We start from the raw sequence: 27024 nt of genomic DNA on the forward strand, positions 1-27024 counted from the left end.
CAAGGCAGCCCCGCCCCCAGGGCCGCAGCGCCCTGTGCTGGCGGCCCCACTCCACGTGCTGGGGCGGGAGCTCTAAAGAGGGCTTTCCTCCTCTCTGCTCCGTGTCCACTCATCACGTGTGCCTGCGTTCGTGTGCACACGCGGGCACGCCTAGGGGTGTGTGTGGGTCCTGGCCCCAACCTGACACTCAGCTCTGAGCGACAGCAAAGCAGTTCATCGGGCTGGGCTCTCGCTCCCACAAGCTCCTTTAAAGGAAAAAAGATCACTGTGGACCCCGGATCAGGGCAGATGTGGCCTCGTGTTCTACCACGAGGACCGTCCTGGTGTGACCTCAGGAATTCGCAGAGAAGCGGTGCCCCGCCTCACCGTCCTCGCCGCCTGCTCATGTGGCCACAGCATGGGTGTCCTTGGGAGCCCTGTTTGCAGGAGCCCAGCCGGGCGTGTGGGCACCCCTTGTTCCCAGGACTGACGGGCAGCCCCGGAGGTCCAGTCCCACCACAGCGGACCCTGGTGCTGACCACGCTGCGCACTGGGAGGGCTGCCCCCGTGTGCCACCTCCCCGGGCTGCAGCTGACCTCCTGGGTAACCCCCGCCTAGGGGAGAGGCTGCCCTGACTGGCCCAGGTCATCCTGCTGGCCAGCTCCTTGAGCAACCCCACACCACAGGTGAGGGTGGGTTTCTTGTCACACTTCTTCAAAAAAGGAAATAGGTCAATGTAAGCTCCAATGGCGAGGGCTGGCCTTCCTGCCAAGCTCCTTCTGCCACACAGAGTTGGTTCCTCACAGGGTGAAGCCCAGGAACCTTCATCAGGGCAACTGGGCACCAGTGTGGCCGCGCCTCCCTGCCCACCCAGCACGGGCCGTCCAGGTGCAGACATGGGCCAGCATCCAGCTCTTTATTTGTGCCCGGTGTGTGCACAAACAAGACTGCTTTCACAAAAAGGATCCAGAGGCCCAGTTAAGACTGGGCTGCACCCTCTGCCCCCTGGGCTCAGGTTCCATCCTGAACTGGGGGGACGGTGCCATCTCGGGCACAGCGCTTGGAACCACACAGGTCAGTGCAACCAAAGAGGGCGGAGGGCTGCAAGGGGGAAGGCCGGAGGACCTGTGGTGGGTTAAGCCACACCGCCCACACCCAGGTGCCTGTCACCTGCCTCAGGCTGGCATTGCCCGTGGAGTCCCACCCCCCAGAGTGGCCCCCCAGAGCCTCTGGAAGGGAGGCAGGGGCCCATCTGGGGTGAGGAGGCAGGTGAGACGTGCACCAGAACGTCTGGGAAGACAGAACGCCAGCACGAGGCGGGTCCCTGCCCCAGCTGGGCCCAGCCCAGCCCCTCTGCACTGGCCTTCAGGTGGACGGCTTCAAGAAGGGCCCACACACGCAGGGCCCTCCGGGTGGGATGGCGGGGGCTGTATCTCAGCCCGGGGGCGGCCGCCCTGACTCTGACGGGAGACAGCACACCTGCAGCCCGCCTTCCCAGCACCCCTCACCCGGCGGGCCCAACCCCAAGCAGGACGCTGGGCCTCACCTGCCTCTCAGACACCCACAGTGCAGCCTCCAGCGAGGGTCAAAGTCTCTCAGCGTGCTTTTCCAGAAATCCCTGTGAAACTCCACTCAGCCGTTCAGCCACCAGTGATGCCAAGCGAAGAGGTGGTGAAGCTCAGGGGGAGGTCTCGCTCCATCTCCCCCAACCTCCAGCCCGGCCTCCTGATGCGGGGAGGGGGCGGTGGCCACAAACGGCCCAGGGGTGGTGGTGACCGGGGCTGACCTGACCAGAGGCCGGGGCTGCCTGACATCTAGATGGCCTGGGGCCGGACGGACACTGGGGCTGGAGGTGGGGGGGGTTGGCTCCTTCAGAGCCTGACTTGTGACGCGAAAGGAGGACACTCAAGGCTTCCTTCTGGAACATTCCTTCCGTGCCTTCAGAGGGGACCGTGGTTGAGCCTGTCCCTCCCACTTCCCGTCACCAGATTCACAAGCTCCCGGACCAGTGTCCACGCAGCCCTGCGGTTCCAGGCCCAGTGCCTCCTGTGTACACACGGCAGACAGGGTGGGGTCCGCTGGGGGTCTGGGCCTACGTAGCTGGGCCCACACCTCCCCCAGGGGCCTCTGTCCAGCGGGCCCAGGACTGTGAGTGGCAGGCGCTGCAGACAGGGTGGGCTGGGGAGCCTGTGGCCAGTGCAGCGACCACGACAGTGACCCTGAGCTCCAGGCTCCTGGGAAGCTTGCTAAGACCCCTTCCCTGCAGGTTGGAGTCAGCACACACCCCACTGAGCAGGGACCAGACCCCCAAGCTTTGGCTTCTGCCTCCTGGAGGCGGATGGAAGGAGCTCAGACTGGCCATGGTCCCCACGGCAGGGCAGGTGAGGCCTGCTGGGCACCTCCAGGCCTGGCAGTCAGAGGTGGCCCACACCTCTGCAGGAGAAGGGGGCAGCGCCAGAGGCCGCATTCAGTGTGGCCAGGGAGGTGGGGGCCTCGGGGTGGCGGCTCGGATGGACAGAGGGACTGAGCCGGGGGGTGGGTGCAGCCCCGAGTGGATAGAGCCGCGCTACAGGGACAGAGCCCCAGGCGGGTAGAGCGGGTGGCGTGGACTGAGCCCCGTGGTGGTGAAGCAGCCCCTGGAGGCGTCTACACCACAAACTCCTCCGGGAGCTGGTCCTTCTGGAGCCGGCTGGGGGACAGGGAGTTCACGGACCCCCTCGGCCCGGAGTCCAGCGCTCGGCCGAGGGCACGGCTGCGGGGTGCTGGGCGCGGGGCGGGCTCAGGGCGCGTGTGGCCCAGGCTTCGGCTGTGCTGGTCTGCGTGTCCAGCTGCCGCCTTGGCCTCCAGGACCTGCAGGCAGAGACCACGAGGCTGTCCCGTAGCTGCCCCGTCGTGGTCCGGCTTCCTTCCACTTCCCGCCCCCTTAACTCACACATACACCCAGGAAGACCCCCATACTCCAGGCCAAGCTCTCAGTCCCCCACCTGCCTCGCCCCCAAAGCCTCACCCGCCCTCCACTGCCCACCAAGTCTCCCGTAGGCCCTCTGGGGGGCCCCTGGCCTGACTGGAGAGCAGGGAGAGAGCCAGCTGCCTGGCCCACGGCGGGACCGACCTGGTGCAGGGTGGCCTCCGCGCTTGGGGCCCTCATGCTGACCAGCGTGACCTGCACCACGGCCAGCGGCTGCTGCGGGGAGGCTGCGGGGGCAAGGGGGTGTGAGCAGGGCCTGGGGACACCCCCCTGCTCCCGGCAGAGGGGGGCCTCCCCCAGGACCCACCTCGGAGACCAGACTGGGCACGTCTGTGGCTCACACACCGCCCACCCCCAGGCCTGGGGTTGCAGAGCGGCAGTCTGTGACCTCGGACCCCTGCCTGCAGGTCACCTGCAACCCCAAAGACTATCACACGTGTTCCCCATGCCAGGGGTCAGAGCACCTTTAGGAAACGATGGTTTCTGTGGGCGACCTGGGCTCCTCCCCTCAGATGGTTCCCCAGGAGCCCCCCCACCCCCATGCCCGCCTGCCAGTTCCCGCTGCCCGTCCTTCCACACTGGCTGCTGAGGTTGTCCAAGCTCTGACATCCAGGAAGATGCCACGTTACTATTACTAACATTACTGCTCACGCTGGGTCACAGACCACACGCTCGGACAACACCTCAGGGATGGGGCCAGTCTGTCCTTTACCGGAGGACCAGACCCTCAGAAGGTGAAGTGGACAGGGCGGCTTGACGCAAACCCACTGTGTGACCCTGGGTGTGACACTGAGTGATCACTGGGTGACCCTGAATGATGCTGGGTGACCCTAGGGACCTGAGTGACTCTGGGTGGCCTTGGGTGGTGCTGTGTGCCCTGCCTAACCTTGGGTGACTCTAGGTGGACCTGGGTGGCGGGTCCCTTGCACTCATCACGTCCACTCTCCAAGGTGCTACAGACACCCAGGGACTGGCAGAGTCTGTGTAACCTTCCTGGGGTGACCCCTTCAGGGCCCCCCACTCCCAGACCTACTGGGGAAGCATCTCTGAGGACCAGGACCATGCTAAGCTGGGTGGGCTCTTGGTGGAACGCCTTCCCGCGGTGGGGTCTTTAACGAGGGGTGATGGCCGGGCCCGGCTCCCTACAAGGGACCGGCTGCAGGGGGGCAGGGGCAGCCACCTGCCGTGGTTGCAGGGAGCCCCGGTCCTCCCTGCCCCTCCCCGTCCGCCCCCTGGTGCAGGGACTCCCATGTGACCGAGTGCCCAGGAACCAGGGTCACGCACACCCTGGCCTCCAGTGGTGCCCACAGCGGTGGTTCAGCCGGGGTCTAGCCAGGTGGCAGGCTCCGTTTCCCCTGGCCCCGGGGGGACCCCGCGCGCCCACCTCTGCCGCCGCAGCCAGGGCTGCTCCGGCTGGTGCTTGGGCTGCAGGGGGGCTCCTCTGTGGGGAGCGCCGCGACCCCCTCGGGCTCGTCCACCGACATCTCCCCGGGCTCCTCGGGCCCCGCCCGCTGGGGGTGGACCTCGAAGGCCGGTGCGTGGGAGCTGCAGCAGCTGCCGGCCGAGAGGAGCGAGCAGAGACTCGGGGGACGTTGGTCTGGCCCTGCGTGGTCCCCGCTGCCGGCCGGCTCCGGGTCCTGGTTGCCGTCCCGCGCGTCGCTGACGTAGGACTCCCGGTAGCACGGCTTCTCTGTGCGGGGAGGGGCAGCGGCCGTGAGAACAGCGCGGGAAGCCCTGGGGTCCAGCCCGCCGCCAGGCCCTGCGAGCCAAGGCCTCCCCGGAGGTGTGGTGGCGGGGAGGGAGGTGCCACCCGAGAGCAGGGCCCCCGTGTCCGCCGTCACCGCCCGCAACCCAGGCGGAAGCTGTCACCCGGCCTCGTCGTCTCTGCCCCAGGGCTCTCGCGTCTCAGCCTGAGCGCACGCACAGGCGCACCGCGCATGCTCGCGCGCAGGGCCTGCGGGCGGGGCGGGGATGGCACCCACCTTCCGCCTCCTCGAGCAGCTGCAGCTGCTGGCGCGCCTGCTGCAGGCCCAGGTGCAGCTGGTGGCTGGTACGGAGCAGGCGCAGCAGGTGGCGGGAGCGCCAGGCGCAGCCCGTGTGGTACACAAGCCTCCGGGCCGCGGGCTGCCCGTGTGGCCAGAGCTCGAACCTCTTGCCCTGAGCAGAGAGGAGTCCGGGGTGTGACTTCACGAGGAAACCAGGCGGCGGCATCGCCAGGCCTGGTGCTGGGAGGCTCCCTCCCAGTCTCTGTGTCGCTCTCCGTTTTCGCCTGGAGCAGGGTGGGGGGCTGAGAGCAGCTGTAGCGTGAGGCCATTTGCTCTGGGCTGGGGGAGTCTGCACCCCTGGGCCCACGGCATGTGGGGCGCCTGAGGCCTGAGAAGGAGCCGATGGCCCGCCCGCCCCCAGTGCCCACCCTCCGCCCCCGCCGGGTGCAGGCCCAGCCGTGAGGTCTAGAAGTGGAACCCGTGGTACAGGGTTTCCATGGCCCCTTGCTGACTCCTTTATTGTCCCCACCCAGGAGGCAGAAGTTCTCCTGGTGACAAGAACCCGGCAGCTGGCCCCTCAGGAGGGCGCTTCCAGGGCGGGTGCTGTCTACAAGGCCTGACCACCCCCTGCCCCCGACGCAGACCTCAGGCTGGGCCTGCACTCGTGGGTGATGACGTGCCCGGTCAATGCCCTTTAGGACAAGCGTCTGCCAGGCTCCCCTGGGGGCAGAGGCCCACCCCTAACCTTAACCCTCGGACACGCACCAGAAAGGCCAGCTTCTCAACATGGGGCCAGGGGAAGTCGTAGAGCAGTTGCGGGGTGCGGTTCACCTCCTGCAAGACAGCAGAGTCGGCCGCGTCCACAGTCAGCCAGGGGAGGGGCAAGGCCAGCGCTTGGGGTGGGGCCGGGGGAGGGGCCCCTGCAGTCACCTGGAAGACCTGCAGCCCTCTGAGCGTCAGGCCCAGGACGACGGTGGGTCGGTCCTCCTTCTTATCCTAAAGGTACACAGATGTCAGTGAGGTCGAGGCCCGCGGACCTCCCCACAGATCCTCACTGGTGGATCGGGGAGTCTGCGGGCTGAGTTGGGGTCCCCAGGCCTCCTCCCGCTTCCCCTCTGGCCTTGGGTCATGGTCCTGGGATGGCTGTGGGGACACTGCCCCTCCTCCCTCGTCCTGGTGGGCCCCGGTGGCTCGGCCTGTCCTGGCCCTGGGGAGGCGTGCCCCCCCATCCGGCAGGGACCTTGTAGAGCCTGAAGAAGTGCACGGGGACGTCCTCCAGCCGGCAAGCCTCCCGGATGAAGCGCAGCTCGGCCTCCCGGGGGCTCAGGCCGCGCTGCTCGCGGTGCAGGGCGGGTGCGTGTCTGAGGACATAGGCGCTGCCCCTCTTGGCGATGAGCTGTGGGGAGACCGCAGCCTGGTCCAGCCTGCGCCCGCCCCTCTCCGATGAACCGCCTTGGCCCCCGGTGGACTCTGCCCCCCTGGACTCCTCCCGCTCCCCGCCCCCACCCCGCCCCCCGTGGATACCCCGCCCCCAGTGGATACCCTCACCTACGTGGACTCCACCCCCAGCCCCCCCCCGGTGGACTCCCCCCTCGCCCCTCGCCCCCGTGATCCTCCCACCCCCGCCTCCGTGGATGCTGCCCCCCCACCCCTGTGGACTCCCTGCCCCCCAGTGGACCCCGCCCCCCATGGGCTCCGCCCCGCTGTGGACGCCCCCAACCTCCCCCGCCCCCAGTGGACTCTCCCGCCTCCGTGAACTTTCCCCGGACCCGACCCCCACCCGCTCCCCTGCCCTTCACCCCAACTCCTCCCTCCCGTGGACCCCCGCCCCCGGGAGGGAGAGAGACCCTCACCCACTGCGGGAAGTAGGCCTGCGGCTGGAAGTAGCGGCCGGCGTGCGCTAACCGGCGGTGGTTGCCCAAGTCGGCCTGCAGCCCGTAGGCGGCCAGCAGGAAGTAGGCCTCCTCGCGGTGGGCGCACTGCGAGCGCAGCACGCGCTCCTTCAGCTGGAGGTAGTACAGGTGCCGGGCCGCGCGGTCCCTGCGGGCGGGCGGGTGGGCTCAGGGGCCACTCCGGCGTCCCTCGGCCTCCTGGACCCCGACCGGTCACCCCGGGCCCTCGGGGCCTGGCGGCGGGGCAGGCACAGGTGGACGTGCGGCTCCTGAGACTCCGGGTGAGTGGGGCCCAGGGACCGGCCTGCAGATGGGTTTGCAGCCGCCCACGCCCCAGGGTGGGCCCCTTTTCTCTGCTCACTCCTCGCACCGCCGGGGGCAGGGCACCCAGGGCCAAGTCCACTTCTAACACCACTGGCGTGACTGGCCCCATGGCACAGGGCCGCCCTCCCTCCCCCCACCTGCCTGATCGCACCCTGAGACTCTTCCAGAACCTGGCACACCTGGGCAGGCTCGTGGGGGCCCAGCTCACACGCTGGGGGGTGTGACCCAGGCCCTGCTCACCCCCAGGCCTAGGCCCAGGTTCCAGGGCCCCTGTTACCCCACACAGGCTCCAGGGGGTTCTCTCAGGAACCCAGCCCAGGAGCTCAGGAGGAGCCTGCAGTGTGCCCACCCAGGGGGGCACCGGCAGGAGAGCAGCCCCCGACTTGTGCAGGAACCCTCCGACCCTGCCCCACCCCCTGGGGAAAAGCCTAAGCCCAGGGCACAAAGACCTGTGCGCTTGAAATGCGCTCGTTTGTACCCTGGTCCTCACACGCATCTGATTGGAAACGCCGGCTGCCCCCCACCCTCCCCTCCAGCCTCAGCGGCCGCGGCCTGACAGCTCATCACCTTCCAGGACTGCATGAGAACAGCGAGCTCCTACCTGATAAGCCTTCCGTTTTCCACGTAGTACTGCACCCCGAGGAAGGCCACGAAGGGGGCGCCTGGCCTGCCACGGCCCTGGGGCTGGAAGCGTGGAGCGCAGGCCGCAGTGAGGCCTTGGGGTGGGGGCTGACCGCCGGCTGGAGCGCCGGACGGAGCCACCACCCCCACCCCCGCAGACCAGCCCGAGCCCACGTGCGTCCTGCGGGCTGCTCGTGGCTTTATGTCACGTTGGTAGAAGGGAAAGCAAGTGTCCAGAACAGTCGGGGCACTCGCCTGCACCCTCAGGGCTAACTCCATGCCACAACCCAGGGGACGGGCCACTCGAGGGCCAGCAGCCCGGGAGCTGACTTACTCCACATGTCTCTCTTTTCCAGTCCTTGGAGAAGTATTTGCTGAGCTTCTGCTCCAGATCCATGAAGACGTGCTCGTTGTCTACGAAGAGAGGCGGGGCCTGGGCAGAGCGTGCTGGGAGTGTGTGAGTGTGTGCGTGCACATGAGTGCCACCGTGAGTGTGCCTGTGTGCACCAGTGTGAGAATGTGTAAACACGTGTGAGTGTGTGCATGCGAGTATGTGCATGTAAGTATAATGCAAGTGTGTGAGTGGTGCATGGGTATGAATGTAGAAGCATGTAAGCGTGAGATGGTGTGCGTGAGTGTGATCGTGTGTGCATGTGGATACTTGAGTATGTGTGTGACTATGTGTGCAAGTGTGCGTGTGACTGCCTGTGTGAGCACGTGTGTGCTCTGATGCAGTGAGGAGGAATCCCCCCATGCCCCTGGAGCACGGCACGGCGGGCACCAGGCAGAGGCCGGGGATCGTCTGCCCCGAGCGCCCGCCACCCCTGCCCTGGGAATGGGCCGGGGTCCCGGGGTCGCTGGGCGGTGCTTGCTTACTTCTGACCACGCTGAGGCCGAAAAAGTGGGCTTCCCTGATGCCGGTCTGGTCGCACACCTGCTGAAGGAGCTCACGCCCGGTGGCCTGCACCTGTGGGAGGGGCAGGAGGCCCTCAGGGCGCAGAGCAGGGCAGCCCCGGGAGGGCGGGGGTGCAAGGAGGGGCTCCACCGAGCAGAGCTGGTGCGCAGGGGCCTGGCTCAGGGGCTTCCCACCCAGCGGGGTCAGCGCTCAGGGTCCCCGGAGGCTCCCGGGCTGACAACCAGATGTCCCTGCATGCAGTGGGCCTCCTGTGAAAGATGGAGGGGGTGCCCAACCCCAGAGAGAGCCCGCCCCCTCCAGGGACGGAGGCTGGGTGCCCCCGACGCCTCCTGACCCCAGAGAGAGCCCGTCCCCTCCAGGGACAGAGGCTGGGTGCCCCCGACGCCTCCCGACCCCAGAGAGAGCCCGTCCCCTCCAGGGATGGAGGCTGGGTGCCCCCATGCCTCCTGACCCCAGAGAGAGCCCGCCCCCTCCAGGGACAGAGGCTGGGTGCCCCCGACGCCTCCCGACCCCAGAGAGAGCCCGTCTCCTCCAGGGATGGAGGCTGGGTGCCCCCGACGCCTCCCGACCCCAGAGAGAGCCTGCCCCCTCCAGGGACAGAGGCTGGGTGCCCCCGACGCCTCCCGACCCCAGAGAGAGCCCGTCTCCTCCAGGGATGGAGGCTGGGTGCCCCCACGCCTCCCCACCCTAAGCCAACGTCGCTAGGCCACTCCTGGGCACCCCTGAAAGGAGCCTCTGGTGCGGGGGGGTGGTCTGTGCCCCTCCCAGCTCCGCGCGGCCCGTCCTGGGTATGTGTCCACCCTGCACCGTCAGAACCCAAGTGGCCCTTCACCCGCGTGTGCCCAGAGGAGGGCATGCGCTCGCTCGGTCTGCTTTCCGTTGTCCAAAAATCCTTCAGTCCAAAAACGCTTTAGTCTGCCTAAAAAGCCCATTATACCAAACATCCCACAGGTTTAAATTTCCAGTGGTCTCACGAATGTCAGCGTTTTCCTGCTTTGTTGGTTGGACAGAGCTCAAGGCCTCGACTTCGGGGCACCCAGGTGCTGTCCCCGTGGCCAACATGTCTCCTGGGTGCCTCTGGGCCTCCGTCTGCGTTTCCCGGGCTGGTGGTTGGGCCCGACGGATGGAAGCTACCTTGTGGCGCTGAGTCTGTGCGTGGGAGGCTGGCTGTGGAGGCCGCAGGTCAGGGACCCGTTCACCCCAGGGCGGCCGTGGGGCTGGAGCGCAGTGGCCCTGCGTGCTGAGTGTGGGGCCTGGCCCGGGGTGTCCGAGGATGCTGCTGCAGGCTTCCTGGGGAGGCCGTGGCTCCTGGGACGTCGGGAAGCTCTGTCATCGGGGCACCCACACCGTCTTCAGAGGGGCGTCCCGCCTCTTAGTGGTCAGTTCCTGGGGGGCTGGCCTTGCCACTGTCCATCTGACTTGTTGAGGGTCGGTCCCTCAGCCTGCCAGGATGGTGATTCAGCATCTGGGTCTTCCCAGCCATTGTCTCCTGACGCTCGGTGTGAAGCCGCAGTGCAGGTAAACACGGGGTCCGCCCGTGCGCTCAGCCCGGCGTGCACGTGCCTGGAACTAAGCTGGCCCCAGGTTGCAGGCCCGGGCGGGGAGCCTGTGGGGCTCGCCACAGCCGAGCTCCGTGTCTGCATTGTCGGGCTCACCTTCCTTCTAGACATGCGTCCTCCAGGGAACCTGCCCCCGAGGGTCCCTGTGGAGCCAGGCTCACGTGGGCGGGGCCACACCTAGCACCTCCCTCCCCTCCTCCCCCAGGTCCTCCTGCTGCCCCCTCCCCACGGCCTGCAGCAGCTCTAAGGACACAGTGAACCCTTACTCCTTGGAAGGAAAGTTACGACCAACCTAGATAGCATATTCAAAAGCAGAGACGTTACTTTGCCAACAAAGGTCCGTCTAGTCAAGGCTATGGTTTTTCCAGTGGTCGTGTATGGATGTAAGAGTTGGACTGTGAAGAAAGCTGAGCGCTGAAGAACTGATGCTTTTGAACTGTGGTGTTGGAGAAGACTCTTGAGAGTCTCTTGGCCTGCAAGGATGTCTAACCAGTCCATCCTAAAGATCAGTCCTGGGTGTTCATTGGAAGGACTGATGCTAAAGCTGGAACTCCAATACTTTGGCCATCTCATGTGAAGAGTTGATTCATTGGAAAAGACTCTGATACTGGCAGGGATTGGGGGCAGGAGGAGAAGGGACAACAGAGGATGAGATGGCTGGATGGTATCACTGACTCCATGGACGTGAGTCTCAGTGAACTCTGGGAGTTGGTGATGGACAGGGAGGCCTGGCGTGCTGGGATTCATGGGGTCGCAAAGAGTCGGACACGACTGAGCAACAGAACACCACCAACACCAAAAACCCTTCCCTGAGGACTCCCCTTCAGGGAGCAGCCAGCTCCCTAGACACGTCTCTGTGCCTCTAAAGTTGACTAAGACAGGCCGGGCCGGCGGGGGGAGCAGCGAGGAAAGAGAGACAGAGTCCATGGATGGGGCCCGAGCACCCGTGCCAGCTGAGCTCACGAGACAGACGCGTCCCTGTGGACAGTAGCTTCCTGCACCCCCGTCCCCCATGCCCCCTCCACCCTGCATTCCCAGGAAGGAGGTACAGAAGCAGGAGCTTCCTCCTCACGGTCAGGGATGGCCATCAGAATCAATCCCTTCATTGGCCAGGTGAGGGCTGCCCCCTCCCTCCCCAGCAGCCCACTGCAGCGGGGCCCCGCCCCGCTTCCCGCCCCGCCCTGTGGGCAGGGGCAGCCAGGCCTGCACCAGCCAGCTCGCACACAGGCTCCGGGACAGGGCTGGGCTCCCAGCTGGGCTCCCAGTTCCCCCCAACCCTGGGCCTCAGTTTCCCCATCTGGGAAGTCACACCAGTGCTGGGGAGGGCCCCTGGGCTGCGTGTCGGGAGGGCGAAGGGAGCGGGCAGAGCCCGACACAGCAGGGCTCAGGTCAGTGCGGAAGGGGCTGCCCTGGGCCGGACGGTGAAGAGAGGACGGGTCAGAGGGGCCTGCAGCTCAGACCCCCGGGAGAGCGGCCGCCCCGAGGGCCACACGGGGCGCAGAAGAACCTGAAGGCAGCATCCAGGGCGAGTGGGAGACCCCGTCCCATGACAGCCACAACAAGGTCCCGGCTGGAACCGCCCGCCCATCACTGACCCCCTAGCCGCTGAGCGCCGGAGGCCCCGGGGCGGCTCTGAGTCTGCCACGGCCACCTGCCCAGCGTGCCCCAGCTCAGACCAGTGTGCTCAGACCAGGCCCCACGCGCCCCGCACGCCAGCCGCTGCCCTGTCAGGGCGCGGTCTCCGGTCCCTCCTGTGTTCCAGGAGCCCCTTCCAGGGACGGCGGAGCGAGCAGGGTCCCACCTGCGTGCCCGGTGCTGGCCGCCCGCAGGGCTCCGAGGCCGCCTGCGGAGGGTCCCTGGGGCAGGCGGTGGGGAGGTGAGCTTGGTCCCCAGGGCTGTGCCGGTCCTCACAGACGACTCGTGACCCAGCATCGGCGCACATCACCCCTGCCACGGGGACAGACAGCGGCTTCTCGGCCTGAGACCGCGGGGCCGTCTGCTGGGAGCCCGTGGGCTGCTCGCTGCCTCAGAGCCTCCGCCCGGGGCCCGCGCCCGCTGTGCCCCCGTGCCTGCTGAGCGTTCATAAGTGGCAGTGCACATGGCTCCTGAGAGGACGGCCTGAGCCGTGAGAGCCCCAGGACACCGTCCGATGGAGCCCTGCCCCACGCCCCCGGCTCAGCACGCAGGGGCTGCCCTTCGCAGGGAAGGCGGGGGCTCCAGGGTCCGAGCCTCGTGTCCACGGGAGGCCCGCACAGTGGGCATCGCTGAGGAGGGCGAGACTATGCGGTGGCGGGGCTGGGGGGGGCTTCGTGTGAGAGCCCCTCCCTGAAGACTCGGGATGAGACTTCGGGGGAAGCCTGGCCACTAGGGACGCCGGGAGTGGACAGTGAAGGCTGGAGGGAGGAAGGACCCGGGCCCTGTGACGGCACCTGTTCTGAGAGTCAGGAAGCTCTGGGGTCTGGGGAGGACACCTGCTGTGTAAACGCGACTTCCCCCCTTCTTGGGAGGACTGACCGCGGTCTCCTCCCCCAGGCAGGACCTCACGGTCACTCACAGACAGGGCGGGAGGGGCCTGACTCTCATCGCCCAGGTCTCAGCCTGGTCCCCTGACCAGCTGTAGCGCTTATTCCAGGCCTATGACCCAGCTGCCTGCAGTCCACCCCCAGCCCCTCCAGGTCGCGGGATGAGGCTTCAGAAGGGATGGGACCCTCGGAACAAAATGAGCCCACTGGACGCTGGACACTGGGCACTGCAGGGGCACCAGGCAGGACGCTGGGCACCACAGAGGCAGACAGCAGGACGCGGGCACCGCAGGGGGAGAGGGCAGGACGCGGGCACCGCAGGGGGAGAGGGCAGGACGTGGGCACCGCAGGGGGAGACGGCAGGACGCGGGCACCGCAGGGGGAGAGGGCAGCTCTCAGCCCCAGGACACAGCCTGACATGGGCTCCAGGCTGTGTTCCGCCTCAGCCACAGCCAGGGGCTGCAGAGCGAGAGGGACACACGCCCCATGAAGGTGGCCGGAGCCAGAGTCCATTTCTCCAGGGTGTGGGGCGGCCAGTGGTATAGGTCAAACCCATGCTGTCCCCAGGTAGAGCCCTGCCCTGCTCCCCTCCACGCTCACCCTCATGGCCCCCCATCCCCAGGCCCTGCTCCCCTCCACGCTCACCCTCATGGCCCCCCATCCCCAGGCCCTGCTCCCCTCCACGCTCACCCCCGGCCCCTGCTGACCCCAGGCTGTGCTCCCCTCCACGCTCACCCTCACGGCCCCCCCGTCCCCAGGCCCTGCTCCCCTCCACGCTCACCCCCACAGCCAGCCGCAGCTGCTCCCGCATGGGCAGCAGCACCAAGACGTCCCGGAGCTCTGCTGTCATCCCTCTGGGTGCACGCGGTTCTCGGGACCAGCGTCCTCCGTCTGTTTCTGTGGGGAGGACTCGTCAGGGCCGGGAAGCGGTGGCAGCCGGCGTGCCCCCAGAGGGACGGGGCTGCGTGTCCCCACGCACGGGGCCCTCTTCTGCCGTATGGCTGCAGGCAGGGCGCCGCACCCAGACTCACCCAGCTGCCAGCTTCCGGGGATGAGCGCCCTGTGAGCTTCTGGCTGGGAAAACACCGGCAATGGGGCCAGGCCAAGGTCCAGGCTCCTAAGTAGCTGCAATGCCTGGAATGCAAATAAACACAGAGGCTAGCTCCACCCTGCTCCCGCTGACCCCTCTCCCCGGCGGACCACCTCCTCCTCCAGGTCGAGGACTGGGCATGGCCCCATCGTGGCCGCAAGGCCCCCGACGTGGACCGCAGACCCAGGGCCACCGCGGGGAAGCCTGGAGGAGCTGGAGGGGCATCCCGGGGGCAGGTGCCCCAGGTCTCCATGGTTCCCCGCCTGCCCTCACACCTGGAGGGAGGTGAACCCAGAGGTAGCCAGGCCAGTCCCCAGACAAGGTCTCCCCGAAGACCGCCCTGGCCTTCAGGCTGGGATCACTGTCCCATGCCGGCCGGAGGCCCTGAAGAGTGGAGCTCCTGACCTCTCAGCTGCTGGGAGCGCAGGGAACGGGCGGGCCCACAGGTGGGTTCTGCCCCCGCCGCCGGCCAGCAAGCTGAGTGTCTGACCCCGGGTGAGCCTGGGGGCCCTGAGCTGCCCCTCTGAGTGGGGCTGGGAGAGGCTTCCAGGCCACAGACAGGAGGCCCCGGAGGGTGGCTGGCCGTTCTGGGGAACTTGGTTCCCTCTGTCCTTACGTCCCGCCCCCCAGGGCTTGGAAGGCGTGGGCCGTGGGCGGGGAGATGCAAAGGCCTGGGCTCTGTCTGCCCCTCGCTGCCCACCCTGCCCCCGCCCACTGTGGGGGTCAAGGGAATCTGAACAGCCTGCTGCCCTGCCTTTTGTCTCCAGGGTCAATGCAGCCCTGCTCTCCTCCAAGATGTGTGTCCCTTTAACCTGCAACTTAAGGATGTCTCAGATGGCTGGAGAGCCGGAAAGCAGACGCTGCCCCCCGACCCTGCACATTCGCCTGGGTGCCCGACTCACCGCCCGTGATGCCCTGTGAGCCACAGATGGTCCTGCCATGTGGAAGAACAGACACGGGCATGGCCCCGTTCCATGAGTGTCCGAGCGGCGGCAGCCACGCACCCGGACACACACGCACGGGAACCCGCGGGGGTGCAGGCAGGGGCGCAGAAGCGGGGCTTCCTCCAGCGAAGGCGCCAGGAACGGACGGCAGCCCCCACCGGGCAGCTAACGAGCACAGCACAGGGGCTCTGCCCCGGGTTCTGGATCCTGGTCCGTGTCCTCTACGACGAGATGGGCTTGCCAAGAGTGTTTCAGAAATAAAGCTTCCAAAACACAGGCCCATGAAGTACAGGTTTCACAAAACGACTCAGGAAAACCATTCAGCAGTAAGTAGGAGCAAAGGGCTGGTTTGTGGACAGATGTCAAAAAATCACGCCAACCGGAGAACACGATTTACACGAGTCCGCGACACGTGCACGAGGCCACAGCAGAGGCAGAGAGCAGGTCGGTGCTGCCTGGCTGGAGGCGGCCGCAGGCGGGGACGGGCCGCGGTCAGACGCGGGGGCACGGCACTCCATTGTTCATTTGAATGTATTTTTAACATGTAAATCATACCTCAATCACGCCATTAAAATACGCTATAAAATGGTAGAAAACCACAAAAAGTCCTTCCACAGGTGCACAGAATACAATGCCATCGTCTGCCAGGAAAGCCGCTTCTAGCAGGCGTGTGTGCCTGTGTGTGCCCTGCGTGTGCGAGTGTGACAGAGTGAGCGTCTGTGTGCCCTGATGTGTGCCTGAGAGCGTGCGTGTGTGCACTGTGAGCGCAAGTGTGACTGTGTGTGCAAGCCCTGTGAGTGTGAGTGTGTGTGCAAGCCCTGTGAGTGTGACAGTGTGTGTGCCGTGCGTGAGCGTGCCTGAAGCGTGTGTGTGCGTGCCCTGTGTCTGCGAGTGTGACAGTGTGTGTGTGAGACGAGTCAGCGCCGCCTGTGGCCAGCGCCTCACCTGCCCCTCAGGGAGCCGGTTCTGATGGTCGCAACGGCTTGCTTTATGGACAAGGAACCTGAGTCCGGAGGAGGAGCTGCTGGCTGAGTGGCCGTGACAGCCCCGCCCGCCCCCACCCCCCAGCCCAGCCCAGCCACGTGCACTTTGCCCCCCCGAGGGTCACCTGCCTGACCCACCCCGTGTCCAGTGAGCAGCCGGGTCCAGCCCCTGCTGCTTCTTAAGCTGCTACTTTTATTCCCACTTTTCCTGGAGGGGCAGTTGGCCAGAGGCAATGTGGCTTGCTGACTGTATCCGTGGGGAGCCTGAGGCAGAGAGGCCCCTGCTCCAGTGCCTCTGAGACCCCCACTGCAGACCTCGCTGGACTCAGGGACGTGCGCTAGCTCTCACCGCATGTCCAGGGCGGCTCTGAATTCCAAGCGGCAGACTCAGCCTGATGGGAAGCACAGGGGTCTCACTGCCATCGGATGCGGGGCGTGCAGAGTGCTGGGGCCTCCCCGATGTATCCCTGCTGGGAACTGAGGACCCCCAGCAGCCCCGACCTGGTGATGAGACACGGGCGGGATGCCCCGAGGGTGCCCAGGACTGTCTGCATTTGCAGCTGAGGAGAAGAGGAGAGCCGGCCGGAGGGAGGGAAGGGCAGGGACAGGGCGCTCTCCCCGCTGCCCGCGCGCCCGTATGCCTCCGGACCTCAGTGAGAACCCAGTGCCCCGGCGGGGGTGAGGGCAGAGCACCTGCCGTCCACTCGCTCGGCGCACAAGCCGCCTCTTGTTCTGCTGACCTCCGGCCCAGGCGCCACCGCGGGCCCTGCGGGGAGGAACGCGCTGGAATTCCTCACGTCTCAGCATCAGCGCTACTCACTGGGGGGCCGCTCCCCACCCCTGCAGGTGGAGGCGAGCCTTGGGCTCACCCCGCCACCCTTGCAGGGCACATCACAGGGCACCTCTGGGCGCAACTCTCAGGCTGAGATCCAGGGACACCACGGTGACAGGCATGGGCCCGGGGGACCCACAGAGCCAGAGACCCCATGACAGTGTACACGCTAGGGCGAGGGCCATGTCCATCACAGCAGCAGGGATGGCCCTGGACACGCCAGGGACGGCTGCCCACGACACACCAGGGGCCGCTGCCCACGACATGCCAGGGGCTGCTGCCCAAGACACCCGATGCTCTGCCACCCCAGTAACCCGCCCGGGCCCGCAGCTCCTCCGGGTCCCACCAGCCCTGTCCGGGAGCAGCCGCGAGCGAAGGGACCTGGGCCCAGGTGGACCCACTCCTGGACCCGCCCTGACTGGGCTGGGTGACAGAGCTGGGTCGAGGGCCCGTGGTGGGGGCACGTGCCTTTTCCAGTCCACACAGCTCTCAGGAACGGGGGCCTGGAACCGAGGGCAGAGCAAACAGAGGGGCACAGGGTCGGCGGGGGCAGAGGTGACCTGAGAGGCAGCGCCCGGGTCAGAGCGTAGCTCTCCTGGCTGAGGAGGCAGGGCCCTAACAGGCGGGGCCCCTGAGGTCGGGTAGAGCTCACCCCACCAAGGGCCTGGGCCCACGTCTGGGATAGAGCCCCTGGGCGTGATCACTGCCCCCTGCTGCCCCCTCCCCACGGCCCCCCGCCCAGCCCCCCACCACTCAGCCTGGCAGTGCCGCTTCCAGAATGCGGTCCTGGGGGCCTGTCGGTCCTGGCCCCTCCCACGTCCTGGCCGCTGTCCCCTGAGCAGCACTTGCACACCCACCCCCACTTCCCGTCTCCCAGTTTCGCAGGAGCACAGCAGGCGGGGACCGGGGTAGGGGGGTGCTGACGGGGGAAACAGGGTGGAGACCCCAAGCTCCACCCCCGAGGCTGAGAAAGGGGCGCAGGGGGCGGGGTGCCAGGGGGCAGAGGGTCCCCGAGGCTCTCAGTTACTTCCCACCCATGTCAGCCCGACCCCCAAGGCTGAGAAAGGGGAGCTGGGGGTGCGGGGGCCAAGGCGGCAGGGGGCACACCGGGTGTGCTCAGGCCTGCGACCACTCCAGTCACCAGCCCCCATCACCCTCACCAGCCCCGTGAGGATGGCGGAGGACCCCTGGGATTGACCCCCGGGGCAATGCAGCCCGGGAGCAGGGAGGTGCCGAAAGGACATGAGTCAGCGGTCGTCACCGAGCGGTGGCCGGGCCCACCCGGGGCTCCAGCTGCCCTTCAGCTGGGATAGCAGATTCTTAGAATTCCCTCTGGGAGCCTCCTCTCTGCTGACCCGGCCAGGACCGTGAACCTAGGATTTAGAGCCGCGATGACCCCACCCTCCCCACCCAGAGAAAAGGCCAGCTGTGTGCAGAGGGCAGTTTGCCCAACCGCACGGAGCCGGAGCCGGGGGCGAGGGGCTTTGGGGGCAGGTCAGCCAGGCCCGTGGTCTGCGGGCGTCTGGCACACCCTCCGCTGCGGAAGCACGTGCCTTCTCCCGCGTTTAGCGAGGGTTAGCAGTAGTGTTATTGCTCAGTCGTGTCCGACTCTTTGCAACCCCACAGACTGTAGCCCGCCAGACTCCTGTCCATGGGATTCTCCAGGCAAGAATACCGGAGTGGGTTGCCATTCCCTTCTCCAGGGATCTTCCCGACCCAGGGACGGAAACCGGGTCTCTTGCATTAAAAGCAGATTCTTTACCCTCTGAGCTACAGGGAAGGTCAGCGAAGATTAGCAAAGGCTTAGAGCTTCGAGTAGCGAGTTATTTAAACAGACGGCCGTGAGGCACCTGTGTCTGCCGGCTGGGCACCTCTCTCCAGCTTGAGGCGCCGCCCAGCTCTCCAGAGTAAGCCCCTGCCCCCACTGGGGCCCCCTGCCCTCAGCATAGAGTGCCCTGGGTTTTGGCAAAAGGCTGCCAGGTGCCAGGGCCTCACGCTGGGGCCTTGTCTGGTCTCAGAGGCTGCACTGGGCACGGAGCTGGCGCTTGGCCGCTGGTTCAAAGCCAGACTGGCCGCCGGCAGCGAGAGAGTGGGGAGGGGTCCCTGGGTCCCCGAGGCCCCACAGGTCCTGGCCTAAGTGACCCGGTGGGTGTGGGGCAGAGGGGGAGGTGGGGAGGGGCGTGTCGTTTACTCTGTGCAGGGTGAACTGAAAGCAGACGGGTGTAGCATGATTTTTTGCTGGTTCTGAGCCCTCTGCACGCTGGAGGGCACTTCTCAGCAGTGCCCGGCAGGCGCGGCCCCTGCTCTCGGGTCCTGTGAGGCCGGGGGAGTCCCGCGTGGGCTGAGCAGAACCAAGGGCAGACCCGGCCACAGTGGGCCTGCTCATCTGAAAGCAGGATTCTGCCCTGAAACCGGTGCGAGGGTCTCGGCGAAGAAGGAAATTCTCGGGACACGTGGTGCCTGCTGGGGAGGAGATACGAGCCGCCCCACGCCTGGCGGGTCCTTCCTTCATTCTCTCAGGAGGCCTCTTGCGGAGCCCGCAGGGCCATCCATTGCTGGAAAACAAGACGAGCCCTTCCACCTGGGCACCCCGCCCTCCACCCAGGACAGCAGCCTTGGGGGTGGCCTGGGCGCCCCGCCCCTCCCGCGCCCCCCACCTGGGTGCCCCGCCCCTCCTGCGGCCACCCCTCCCCCCTGGCCTGGGCACCCCGTCCCTCCTGCCCTCGGCTCAGGACAGCAGCCTCAGGGCTCGCCTGGGGTCTTTCTCCCACCCCAAGTCCAGAGGGCAGCAAATGCTCAGGGCTTCACCTTCAGGCCATGCTCCCCTCACACCTCCCGGTCCACAGCCCCCTCACCTCCAGTGTGGACTTCGGGGGGGCTCCCAGATCCTCATCTCTCAGCTCCCCCCACCCCAGGACCCTCAACACCTCAGCCCTGAGTTCTTGCAGAAATGACTCTAGCCGAGAAAGGCTCCCACCTCCCACCAAAGAGAAGCGGGGTCCTTGGCCTTCGAGCCCCTCCGAGGGCCATCCCTGTCTGTTCTCTGCCCCTGAACCTCTGCGTGTGTGCCCCCAGGACTCAAGGTCAAGGCCGTCTGGTCGTTTCCCGTGTCCCTTTCTTCCGGCTGAAGAGAAGCCCTGTCAAAGGCGGTGGACCAACGCGCTGGGCGTTGCACTTATGCCCCGAGGAGTACGTCACTGTAGACCCTGACCAGGATCCTTCCGAGTTTATGGTTTCTCGACTTTTACAAGGTGCCTCGGATTTCCTGGACTGACCCACGGTTTCCACTTGCTCGAAGTCACAGCAGGACACGAGAGACACGAATCACACGGACTCAGAGCCGCTTCGCAGACCCTCCATTCGTTGACCGCACGCACTGGGAGCAGAGACCACGGAGTCATCTGGACCCGCCCTTGCGAGGAGCCTCTCGGAACGGCCACCCGGGTGGACGCTCTTCCCGCGCTTTCTGCTTCTGCCCCAGGGAAGCCGAGTTCTGGTGCGGGCGGACCCCACAGACGGGCCCCTCTGTGGGCGGGTGGCGTGAAACGAGGCTGCCGTCCCTGCGCCGTGTGCGGTGACCCCAGGGCCCCTCGTTCCGCGTGGGACCCTCGACACATCAGGTTGCCCCCCACTTGCTGGCAGGGACCTCCAGCGAGCTAGGTGACTTGTCCCCACTGGCCGGTGTGCCCGGAGGATGTGCCTGGACCCCACGGGGCAGGCCTGATTCTGTATGGAGCCCCAGGGGGGATTGGGGGGGCAGCATCCCTGGGGGAAGGTGGGGGGGTCCCCAGGATGGGGAGGGGAGGGGAGTGGCTGTTGCCTTCAAGGTTCCCAGGCTTCCTGGAGGAACCCTGCCAGGCCTTCCAAAGCCCTGAAATAGACCCTGTAACACGTCCTTCCTTCCTGCCTTCCTCTATCAGTGATGGTGCTGCCGGGGACGGGGGCCCCCGATGTGCTGAGGGCGTGTGCTGCCCCTGAGCCCTCTGCCCACACGGTGGACACCGGGGCTTCTATCCTGACATGCTCGTTCCAGAGCGAATCTGAGGGTCAGCCCAGGACACAGAGGCCCCCAGGCAGGGGAGGGCTCAGGGCCCAAGCTCCACGGAGCAGGAACCTCACCCCCACAGCGGGCTGACTCCTGGGGAAGCAGAGGTTTCCTACACTGGGGGACCCAAAGGCCTGCATGCCGCATGCTGTAGCTTCAGTCGTGTCCAGCTCTTTGTGACCCCGTGGACTGCAGCCCGCCAGGCTCCTCTGTCCGTGGGATTCTCCAGGCAGGAATCCTGGAGTGGGTTGCTATGCCCTCTCCCAAAGGGTCTCCATTACCATTTATTTTGCATCTACCACGAGGACCTGCAAGGTTATGGGAGGGGCCCCCTCCCTTGAGTCCCAGCCTGGCCCTGCCTGGCGACCTCCAGGGCTGGGCCAGCCTGTCAGTCATAGCCCTTGGAAGAACACCGTTTATTCCATGATCCAGGTCACGCACATGCGTGTGGGCTGTCAGGGAGTGTGAGGCTTCCAGCGGGCCCCCCGTGGTGGAGGGCGTGACTGCTGGCTGACCACCGGTTGGACCCAGACCGTACATGCCCCTGTCTTCGGAACGCAGCCTCTGCCCACCGTTCGCGCACCGGGGACCATGTTAGGGAGGTGGCCTTGCAGCAACTCCGCAGGGCTGAGACGGCCGGGAGGTGACCTCGACGGAGCCCTTTACGGCCTCTGTGTGGACCTGAGCTCGTGGGCTGCGGGCCGGTCCCGCCTGCTGCTGCCCACGGCGAGCGCGGCATCTGAGTCCCCCGCTTATCAAGTGAGCCTGCCGTCCGGGACTCTCCGAGCCCTCCGTGTACTGAGCCGGCCCAAGTCTCACCCAGCAAACTCCCGAGACTGCAAACCAACCAAGCAAAGCGTGGTCAGTGGTGGAGAGCGCGCTCCCCTCATCACTGTTCCCGATCTGTGGGCGTCCGCTGGGGCAGCGGGAACCTCATCAGGGCCCAGTCACAAACGTTAGCTGGCCGCCCCACGACCCCAGGGCCCAGAACCCTGCAGGGGCCGACAGGGCTCAGGACCACGCCTGGCCGCGTGGCCGCGTGGCCCCTGTGTGTCCTCCCGGCAGGCCCACATGCCCGGCGCGGGGTGCTGCTGTGACGGGATTCTCAGATGTCGCGATCAGCTGGTCTTAGCTAAAGCCGATGACCCTCCACGGCGCGGGTGGGCTGCCCCCTAGGAGGTGAAGGCTGGGAAAGACCAGGCCCCTGGAGGGAGAGGACGCCCCTCCCCAGACGGCCTCCGACTTGGGCTGCAGCGCCGGCCGCCCGCCCCGTGGGGTCCAGACCTGCCAGCCCCACGGTCACGTGGGCCAGCTCAAGGTGCGTCTGTCTGTCTGTCTGTCTCTGTCTCTCCCGTTGGTTCTCTCTCCAGAGCACCCTGCCTACGGCCCACCTGCTGCACACCTCCTGTGTGCACCTGGGACACTCCTTGCTCCCTGGTGATGCCGGGAACAGCGCGGGGCGGGGGCCCTGCCCTCCTTCCTCCTGGGTCCAGAGCCCGCCTGGTCCAGGGAGCAGACCCCTCCCTCCTTCCCTCGCAGGCTTCCTCCCGCTCTCTCCCTGCACCAGCCCGCGCTCCCCACACAGCCCTCGCTGACTCAGCTCCCGCAGCCCCGGCCTGTGCCCCCAGCTCCCCACTCAGGTCACCAGAGCGGCTGCTCCCCGACACCCCTCCCTTCTCACCGCACCCCGGACGTCTGAGAACGGATGAGGAGTCACTTCCAGGCAAACCCTCCTAACGCCCCCTGCCCCCCCGGGGCCTCTAACCCTGACCGTGTCTCCATCACCTCACCTTCCCTCTCTCCTGCCCAGCCCCTCCTCATCCAGAATTCTACCGAGACCCCCACCTCGGGGACCCCACCTCTCTCTGCACCTCCCCCAGCACCGTCCCCTTGGCCTGGGACACGCTCCCTCCGGCAGCAGCCCTTCCCACGGTCCACTGGCCTCTCCCAGCCGGTCACCCTGGCCCGACCCTGTGCCTCGCAGACACTGGGGCTCGATTGTGTCCCAGACTCTGTGTCTCCCGTGTCCCAGGGGCGGGTCTCCTGGCTAGCGCCCCACACTCCCTGCACAGGTCCGTGCCCCACTGTTTCAGTGGGCCTGGGCCCAGCTGCTTGGTGGACACGTGTGAGGCCCAAGGGGCCATGTCACTCTCTGGGGGGCGGAAAACAAGCTGTACTGTCACCAACTACCCATGGCTTCCTTCACCAGAGCGGCGTCCGCTCACCCCATTCCTGGCACAAGGCGTGCACCCCGGGAGATTCCCTCAAAGAAAGGACCGACTGGCAACATCCACTGTGCTGTTCACCTGCCCCGGACCGTTCCTGGCGGCTGGGTCTGGAGGGGGCTGCCTCCAGTGGGTCTTGGCGGAGGCCTCGGAGGACAAGGAGGAAGCAGCCGGGGGCAGGGTCCCCTGGGGCAGGGTGTGGCGCCGTGGGGGCGGGCCTGGGGGCGCGCGTCCTTGCAGAGGCTTGGCCTCCCTCCCGTGTGTGCCTCGCGGTGTCAGTTACTGTCTCGGTCCTGCTCTCCGTGTCCCGACAGCTGGGCCTGGGGGGCCAGTGCCTATGGGCACCCTGCAAACCTCTGCTCCTTCCCCCTCCTTACGTTATTGAGTGAAATAACCCCAAGAACAGCCCCCTTGGTGATGCCACCGCCCGCAAGGCCAGTCCAGAGGGGACGTGGTCGTGGCCACCGCGTGTCCATCTAAGGGCTCTTGGCGGGTGCAGCTGGGGGCTGGGGTGCTCCATGGCAGGGCAGTGAGCAGGACCACCGGCCGCTTCCGGGTCGTGCAGCGACCACAGGGTTGCGGTCCCTGCAGCGCTGGACCAGGCGCTGGGCACCCGGCTCTCCTCCCGGTCGTCCACGCGTCTGTGTTGTGACGGCCACGGTCGCCCTCCCGCTTGCTCACTGAGCTGATTCACCGAACAACCCCCCTCCCCCCCTGCCCCGGGCCGCCCAGGGCCTCCCAGCAGGAGACCAGGAGGGCGTGGACCGCAGGGCAGCGGTGCCTTGGCCCCGGGTGCAGGACAGGGGAAGGGGCGGAGCCCAGGGCGGAGGGAGGGGAGGGGGCGGAGCCTAGAGGGGAGGGACAGTGGAGGGGGCGGAGCCCGGGGGGAGGGACGGGGAGAGGGCCGAGCCCAGGGGGAAGGGGGCGGAGCCCAGGGGGGAGGAACGGAGAGGGGGGTGGCCGAGCCCAGGGTGGAGGGAAGGGGGCGGAGCCCAGGGCGGAAGGACGGGGAGGGGGCGGAGCCTAGAGGGGAGGGACAGGGGAGAGGGCGGAGCCCAGGGAGAGGGACGGGGGGCGGAGCCCAGGGGGAGGAGGCGGGGCCCAGGGGGGAGGGACGTGGGGGGGTGCATAGTCCAGTGGGGAAGGACGGGAGGGGACTGAGCCCAGGGGGAAGGGGGCGGAGCCCAGGGGGAGGGACAAGGGAGAGCCCGGACCCAAGGGTGCAGGGAAATGCGAGGCTCCCAGAGTCAGAGATGTCCCCACCTGCCACCCACCCTCTGGCCCAGGCTGCTGCTCAGGTCTAAGGATGGGGGGAGGGGAGGATCAGGTGACCTCGACCCTCTCCTGAGTGACACCGGCCCTGGGACAACAGGTGTCATCTGAGAACGTCCCAGCCCCAGGTCCTGCCTGTGAGACCAGAGACTCGACCACTCCCTCATAATCCAGCCACGTTGCACACCGGTCACAGGTCCTGTCAAGTACAAAGTGCCCAGTCGGCGTGCCAAGGACACGCCACACTTGGAGGAAGCCAGCGACTCTGGGGAGGCCAGTTCTTGTACTTTTCCAAGCCAACCACCTTCCTGAAAATACCGAGGCCTGAAACAGACGGGGCAGGAGTACAGGAGCAGGTCTGCCAGGCCCGAGCACAGGGTCAGCCCTCTGCTGGGGGAGGCGGGGGGGCGGGCCGCCAGACAGCCCCAGCCACGCCCACTACGACACACAAGCATCCCCTGGGGGTCAGGTGGCCGAAGCCTGGGGGACACAGGCCTGCCCCTTGTCCGCACGGCCGGTGCTCAGCCCACCCTTGTTGAAAGCAGAATGGCACAGAAAGGTCTGGCGGACTTAGGCTCCTAGGCAGTTACTGCTTCGAGAAGAAAGGCCCTTCTGGGAGGAGGGCAGGGTGCCATCAGCAGTCCTTGTGGGGCAGACCAGTCCTGGCTACCCTGGGGCTGGGGTCAGGTGGCAGGTGACCAGGTCCTGCCCTTGGAAGCAGCCGGCAAGCTGCCACCCGCCTCATCCTGCTGCAAAGCACAGTGAGGTCCCAGGGGCCCGTCTTGGGGGCCAAGGGTCTCCTGAAGGTTAGGCTCACCTCTCTCATCCCCTGAAGGGAATGGTGCCAGACCGATGTCCAGGAGGGTGAGCACGGATGACAGCTGCTCTCGGAGGAACCGCATAAGGCTCCGCCAGCACCTACTGCCCCCAGCCCCACTGGCACCCGGCCCAACCCAGGGCCAGGAATGGGGGCAACAGAACGCCAACCCCAAGGCCCCCGCTCTGCCTAACCACACCCAGGTCAGCGGGCAGCCGGGGCTTCTGTGTCCTGTGTCACCAGGATCCTGGGTGCGGGAAAACCCTTGGAAGTCCAGGAGGAAGGAGCCAGACCCGGCCATGGTAAGCGGGGGCGACTCGGGGAGCCTCCTCTTGTCAACAAGCAGCTGGCCCCCACAGCCAGCCCCCACCCCCAGGTGAGACCAAGCCCCCAGCATGGGTGGGGCCTTCATGTGGGTGCCCTCCACCTGGCTACCTCTGGGGGGACAGGCTGGGCACGCCCCTCCCCCTCCCGCCTGCCCCTCCCACGCCAGGATTGGGTGGGTGGGTGTGGGGTACACTTTGTCTCCAGGCACATTTTAATGGAGGTGGGGGGGGCAAGGTTCCACAGAAACGGGGGTACAGGACCATTTCAGGGCCCAGCTCCCTGCTGACAGTGTCCTAGAAAAGCCCTCTCTGTTTTCAAGGAGACCTGGCAGGTGGAAGCAGGGACTGTGGCCCACAGACCCCAGACCACCTCCTGTACCCCTGCGCTCACCTCAGCCCCCAGGCCACAGAGCCTGCCAGCCCCCCGCCGCCTCCCGGGACCTGAAGGAGAAACGGGCTCTGGACAGCCAGGGGAGCCCCGAAGCCCCCCGCTTGGCGACTTGCTGCCTGAGCCATTCTGTAGTCTTGCTCACTGCCCGCACCCAGCCCCCATGCACAACCTCCAAGACCACCCGACCTCCTGGCCTGCAGGTACCCCGCACCCCGCGTTTCCTTCTGCATGCTTCTGGGGGCAACAAGAGACAGGAAACTCTGCCTAGAACCTGGGTGCCCCTTCTGCAGGACGATCTCTGCCCTTTCAGAGTCTAGCCCTCAGGAGCAGGCTCCGAAAACCCGCATTTCAGGCCACCCCTGGATGGAGGGTGGGGGCCGGGGTACTGGGGACGGAGCAGAGGCTGGGCTGAGAGGAGACAACAGGGGAGTGGAGGTCGGGGAGCCGGGGCGGGGGCCGGGGGCTCCTCCCGAAGGACCACAGGGCAGGTGGCGCCTAGCCGCCTCTACATCAGAGCCGGACCGACGTGGTCCATACAGCAGAGCCAGACCAACCCGGCCCCTACAGCAAGCCCGGCCCGACCCCGTCTCCACAGCAGAGCCGGCCCAATCCGCCTCTACAGCAGGCCCCGGGGCGGTCCCGAGGCTTCGGCTCTGGACCCAGCTAGTCGCAGCGGAGACGACAGCCATCGGCCAGGTCCAGGCCAGGGCGCAGGAAGGGGCGCCTCTCGCTCCCTGGCACGCTCACCTGCAGGAATGGGAGTCCGGGTCCAGGCAGGGCTCACGGGTCCGGGTCGGGGTCTGGGTGGGGGTCAGGGTCCGGGTCCGGGTCCGGATCTGGGTCCGGCTCGGGGGGCCGAGGGTCAGGGCGGGAGTCCAGGTCCGGGTCCTGGCGGCAGCGTGAACTTGGCCGCCGCTGGGTTGAAGTCAGGGTGGAACCCGCGGGGGACAGCGGCGGTTGGGGGCGACCCTGGGGGAGGGGCCTGGGCTCGGGAGGGGCAGGCGCCCCGGCCCCGCCCGCCTTCTCCTCCGCAGGCCCCGCCCTCGCCGGCCCACTCCGCCCACCTTCCTGAGGTTGCCCAGTCCGCTTTGTTGCCCTTTCCCAGGGTTGCAGCTGCACGGGGTCGGAGGTCTTTGGTGCCCCTCTCCCGGGGTCACACGGGCCCAGGCCCACCGGGGGGCCCAGTGGAAAGGTCCCGCCTGACCTCGGCTGGTACTGGAGGCGCAGCGGAGACCGCGGAGGCGCGCGGAGGAGGTCCGGGAAGCCTGGCTCCCTCGGGGGGACGCTCGAGGCGGGGTGCCACCGCCCGGCGATGCGCGCGGCTCCGTGCTCT

The 27024-nt window shown here is 67.0% G+C and overlaps 1 protein-coding gene and 1 long non-coding RNA gene across 9 annotated transcripts in view; one reads left to right on the plus strand and one right to left on the minus strand.

Moving 5' to 3' along the window:
* The window catches only part of FRMD1 (FERM domain containing 1), a 29704-nt gene extending 3041 nt beyond the window's left edge, over positions 1 to 26663 (minus strand). For 2 of the 8 annotated variants that reach the window (XM_027552059.1, XM_027552058.1), the window contains exons 1-14: positions 14759 to 15541; positions 13798 to 13900; positions 13548 to 13663; positions 8646 to 8736; positions 8104 to 8183; positions 7750 to 7832; positions 6786 to 6972; positions 6173 to 6328; positions 5863 to 5928; positions 5698 to 5766; positions 4930 to 5104; positions 4332 to 4637; positions 3092 to 3174; positions 181 to 2829 (exon numbers count right to left, since the gene is read on the minus strand). In XM_027552059.1, the coding sequence (XP_027407860.1) occupies positions 2626 to 2829; positions 3092 to 3174; positions 4332 to 4637; positions 4930 to 5104; positions 5698 to 5766; positions 5863 to 5928; positions 6173 to 6328; positions 6786 to 6972; positions 7750 to 7832; positions 8104 to 8183; positions 8646 to 8736; positions 13548 to 13663; positions 13798 to 13900; positions 14759 to 14797 (1758 nt within the window). In that variant the 5' untranslated portion in view covers positions 14798 to 15541 and the 3' untranslated portion in view covers positions 181 to 2625. Of the gene's footprint in view, positions 1 to 180; positions 2830 to 3088; positions 3175 to 3254; positions 4638 to 4929; positions 5105 to 5697; positions 5767 to 5862; positions 5929 to 6172; positions 6329 to 6785; positions 6973 to 7749; positions 7833 to 8103; positions 8184 to 8645; positions 8737 to 13547; positions 13664 to 13797; positions 13901 to 14261; positions 14529 to 14758; positions 15543 to 26438 lie in introns of those variants that run through there. The other 6 variants (XM_027552061.1, XM_027552060.1, XM_027552064.1 and 3 more) reach the window with 6 other exon arrangements.
* LOC113898688 lies at positions 13907 to 15076 on the plus strand. The gene is made up of 2 exons (XR_003512722.1): positions 13907 to 14302; positions 14624 to 15076. It is a non-coding gene; the product is annotated as an uncharacterized LOC113898688 (long non-coding RNA).
* Positions 26664 to 27024: the final 361 nt, after the last annotated feature.

The sequence above is a fragment of the Bos indicus x Bos taurus genome, chromosome 9 (genome assembly GCF_003369695.1).
Source record: "Bos indicus x Bos taurus breed Angus x Brahman F1 hybrid chromosome 9, Bos_hybrid_MaternalHap_v2.0, whole genome shotgun sequence".
Lineage (NCBI taxonomy): Eukaryota > Metazoa > Chordata > Mammalia > Artiodactyla > Bovidae > Bos > Bos indicus x Bos taurus.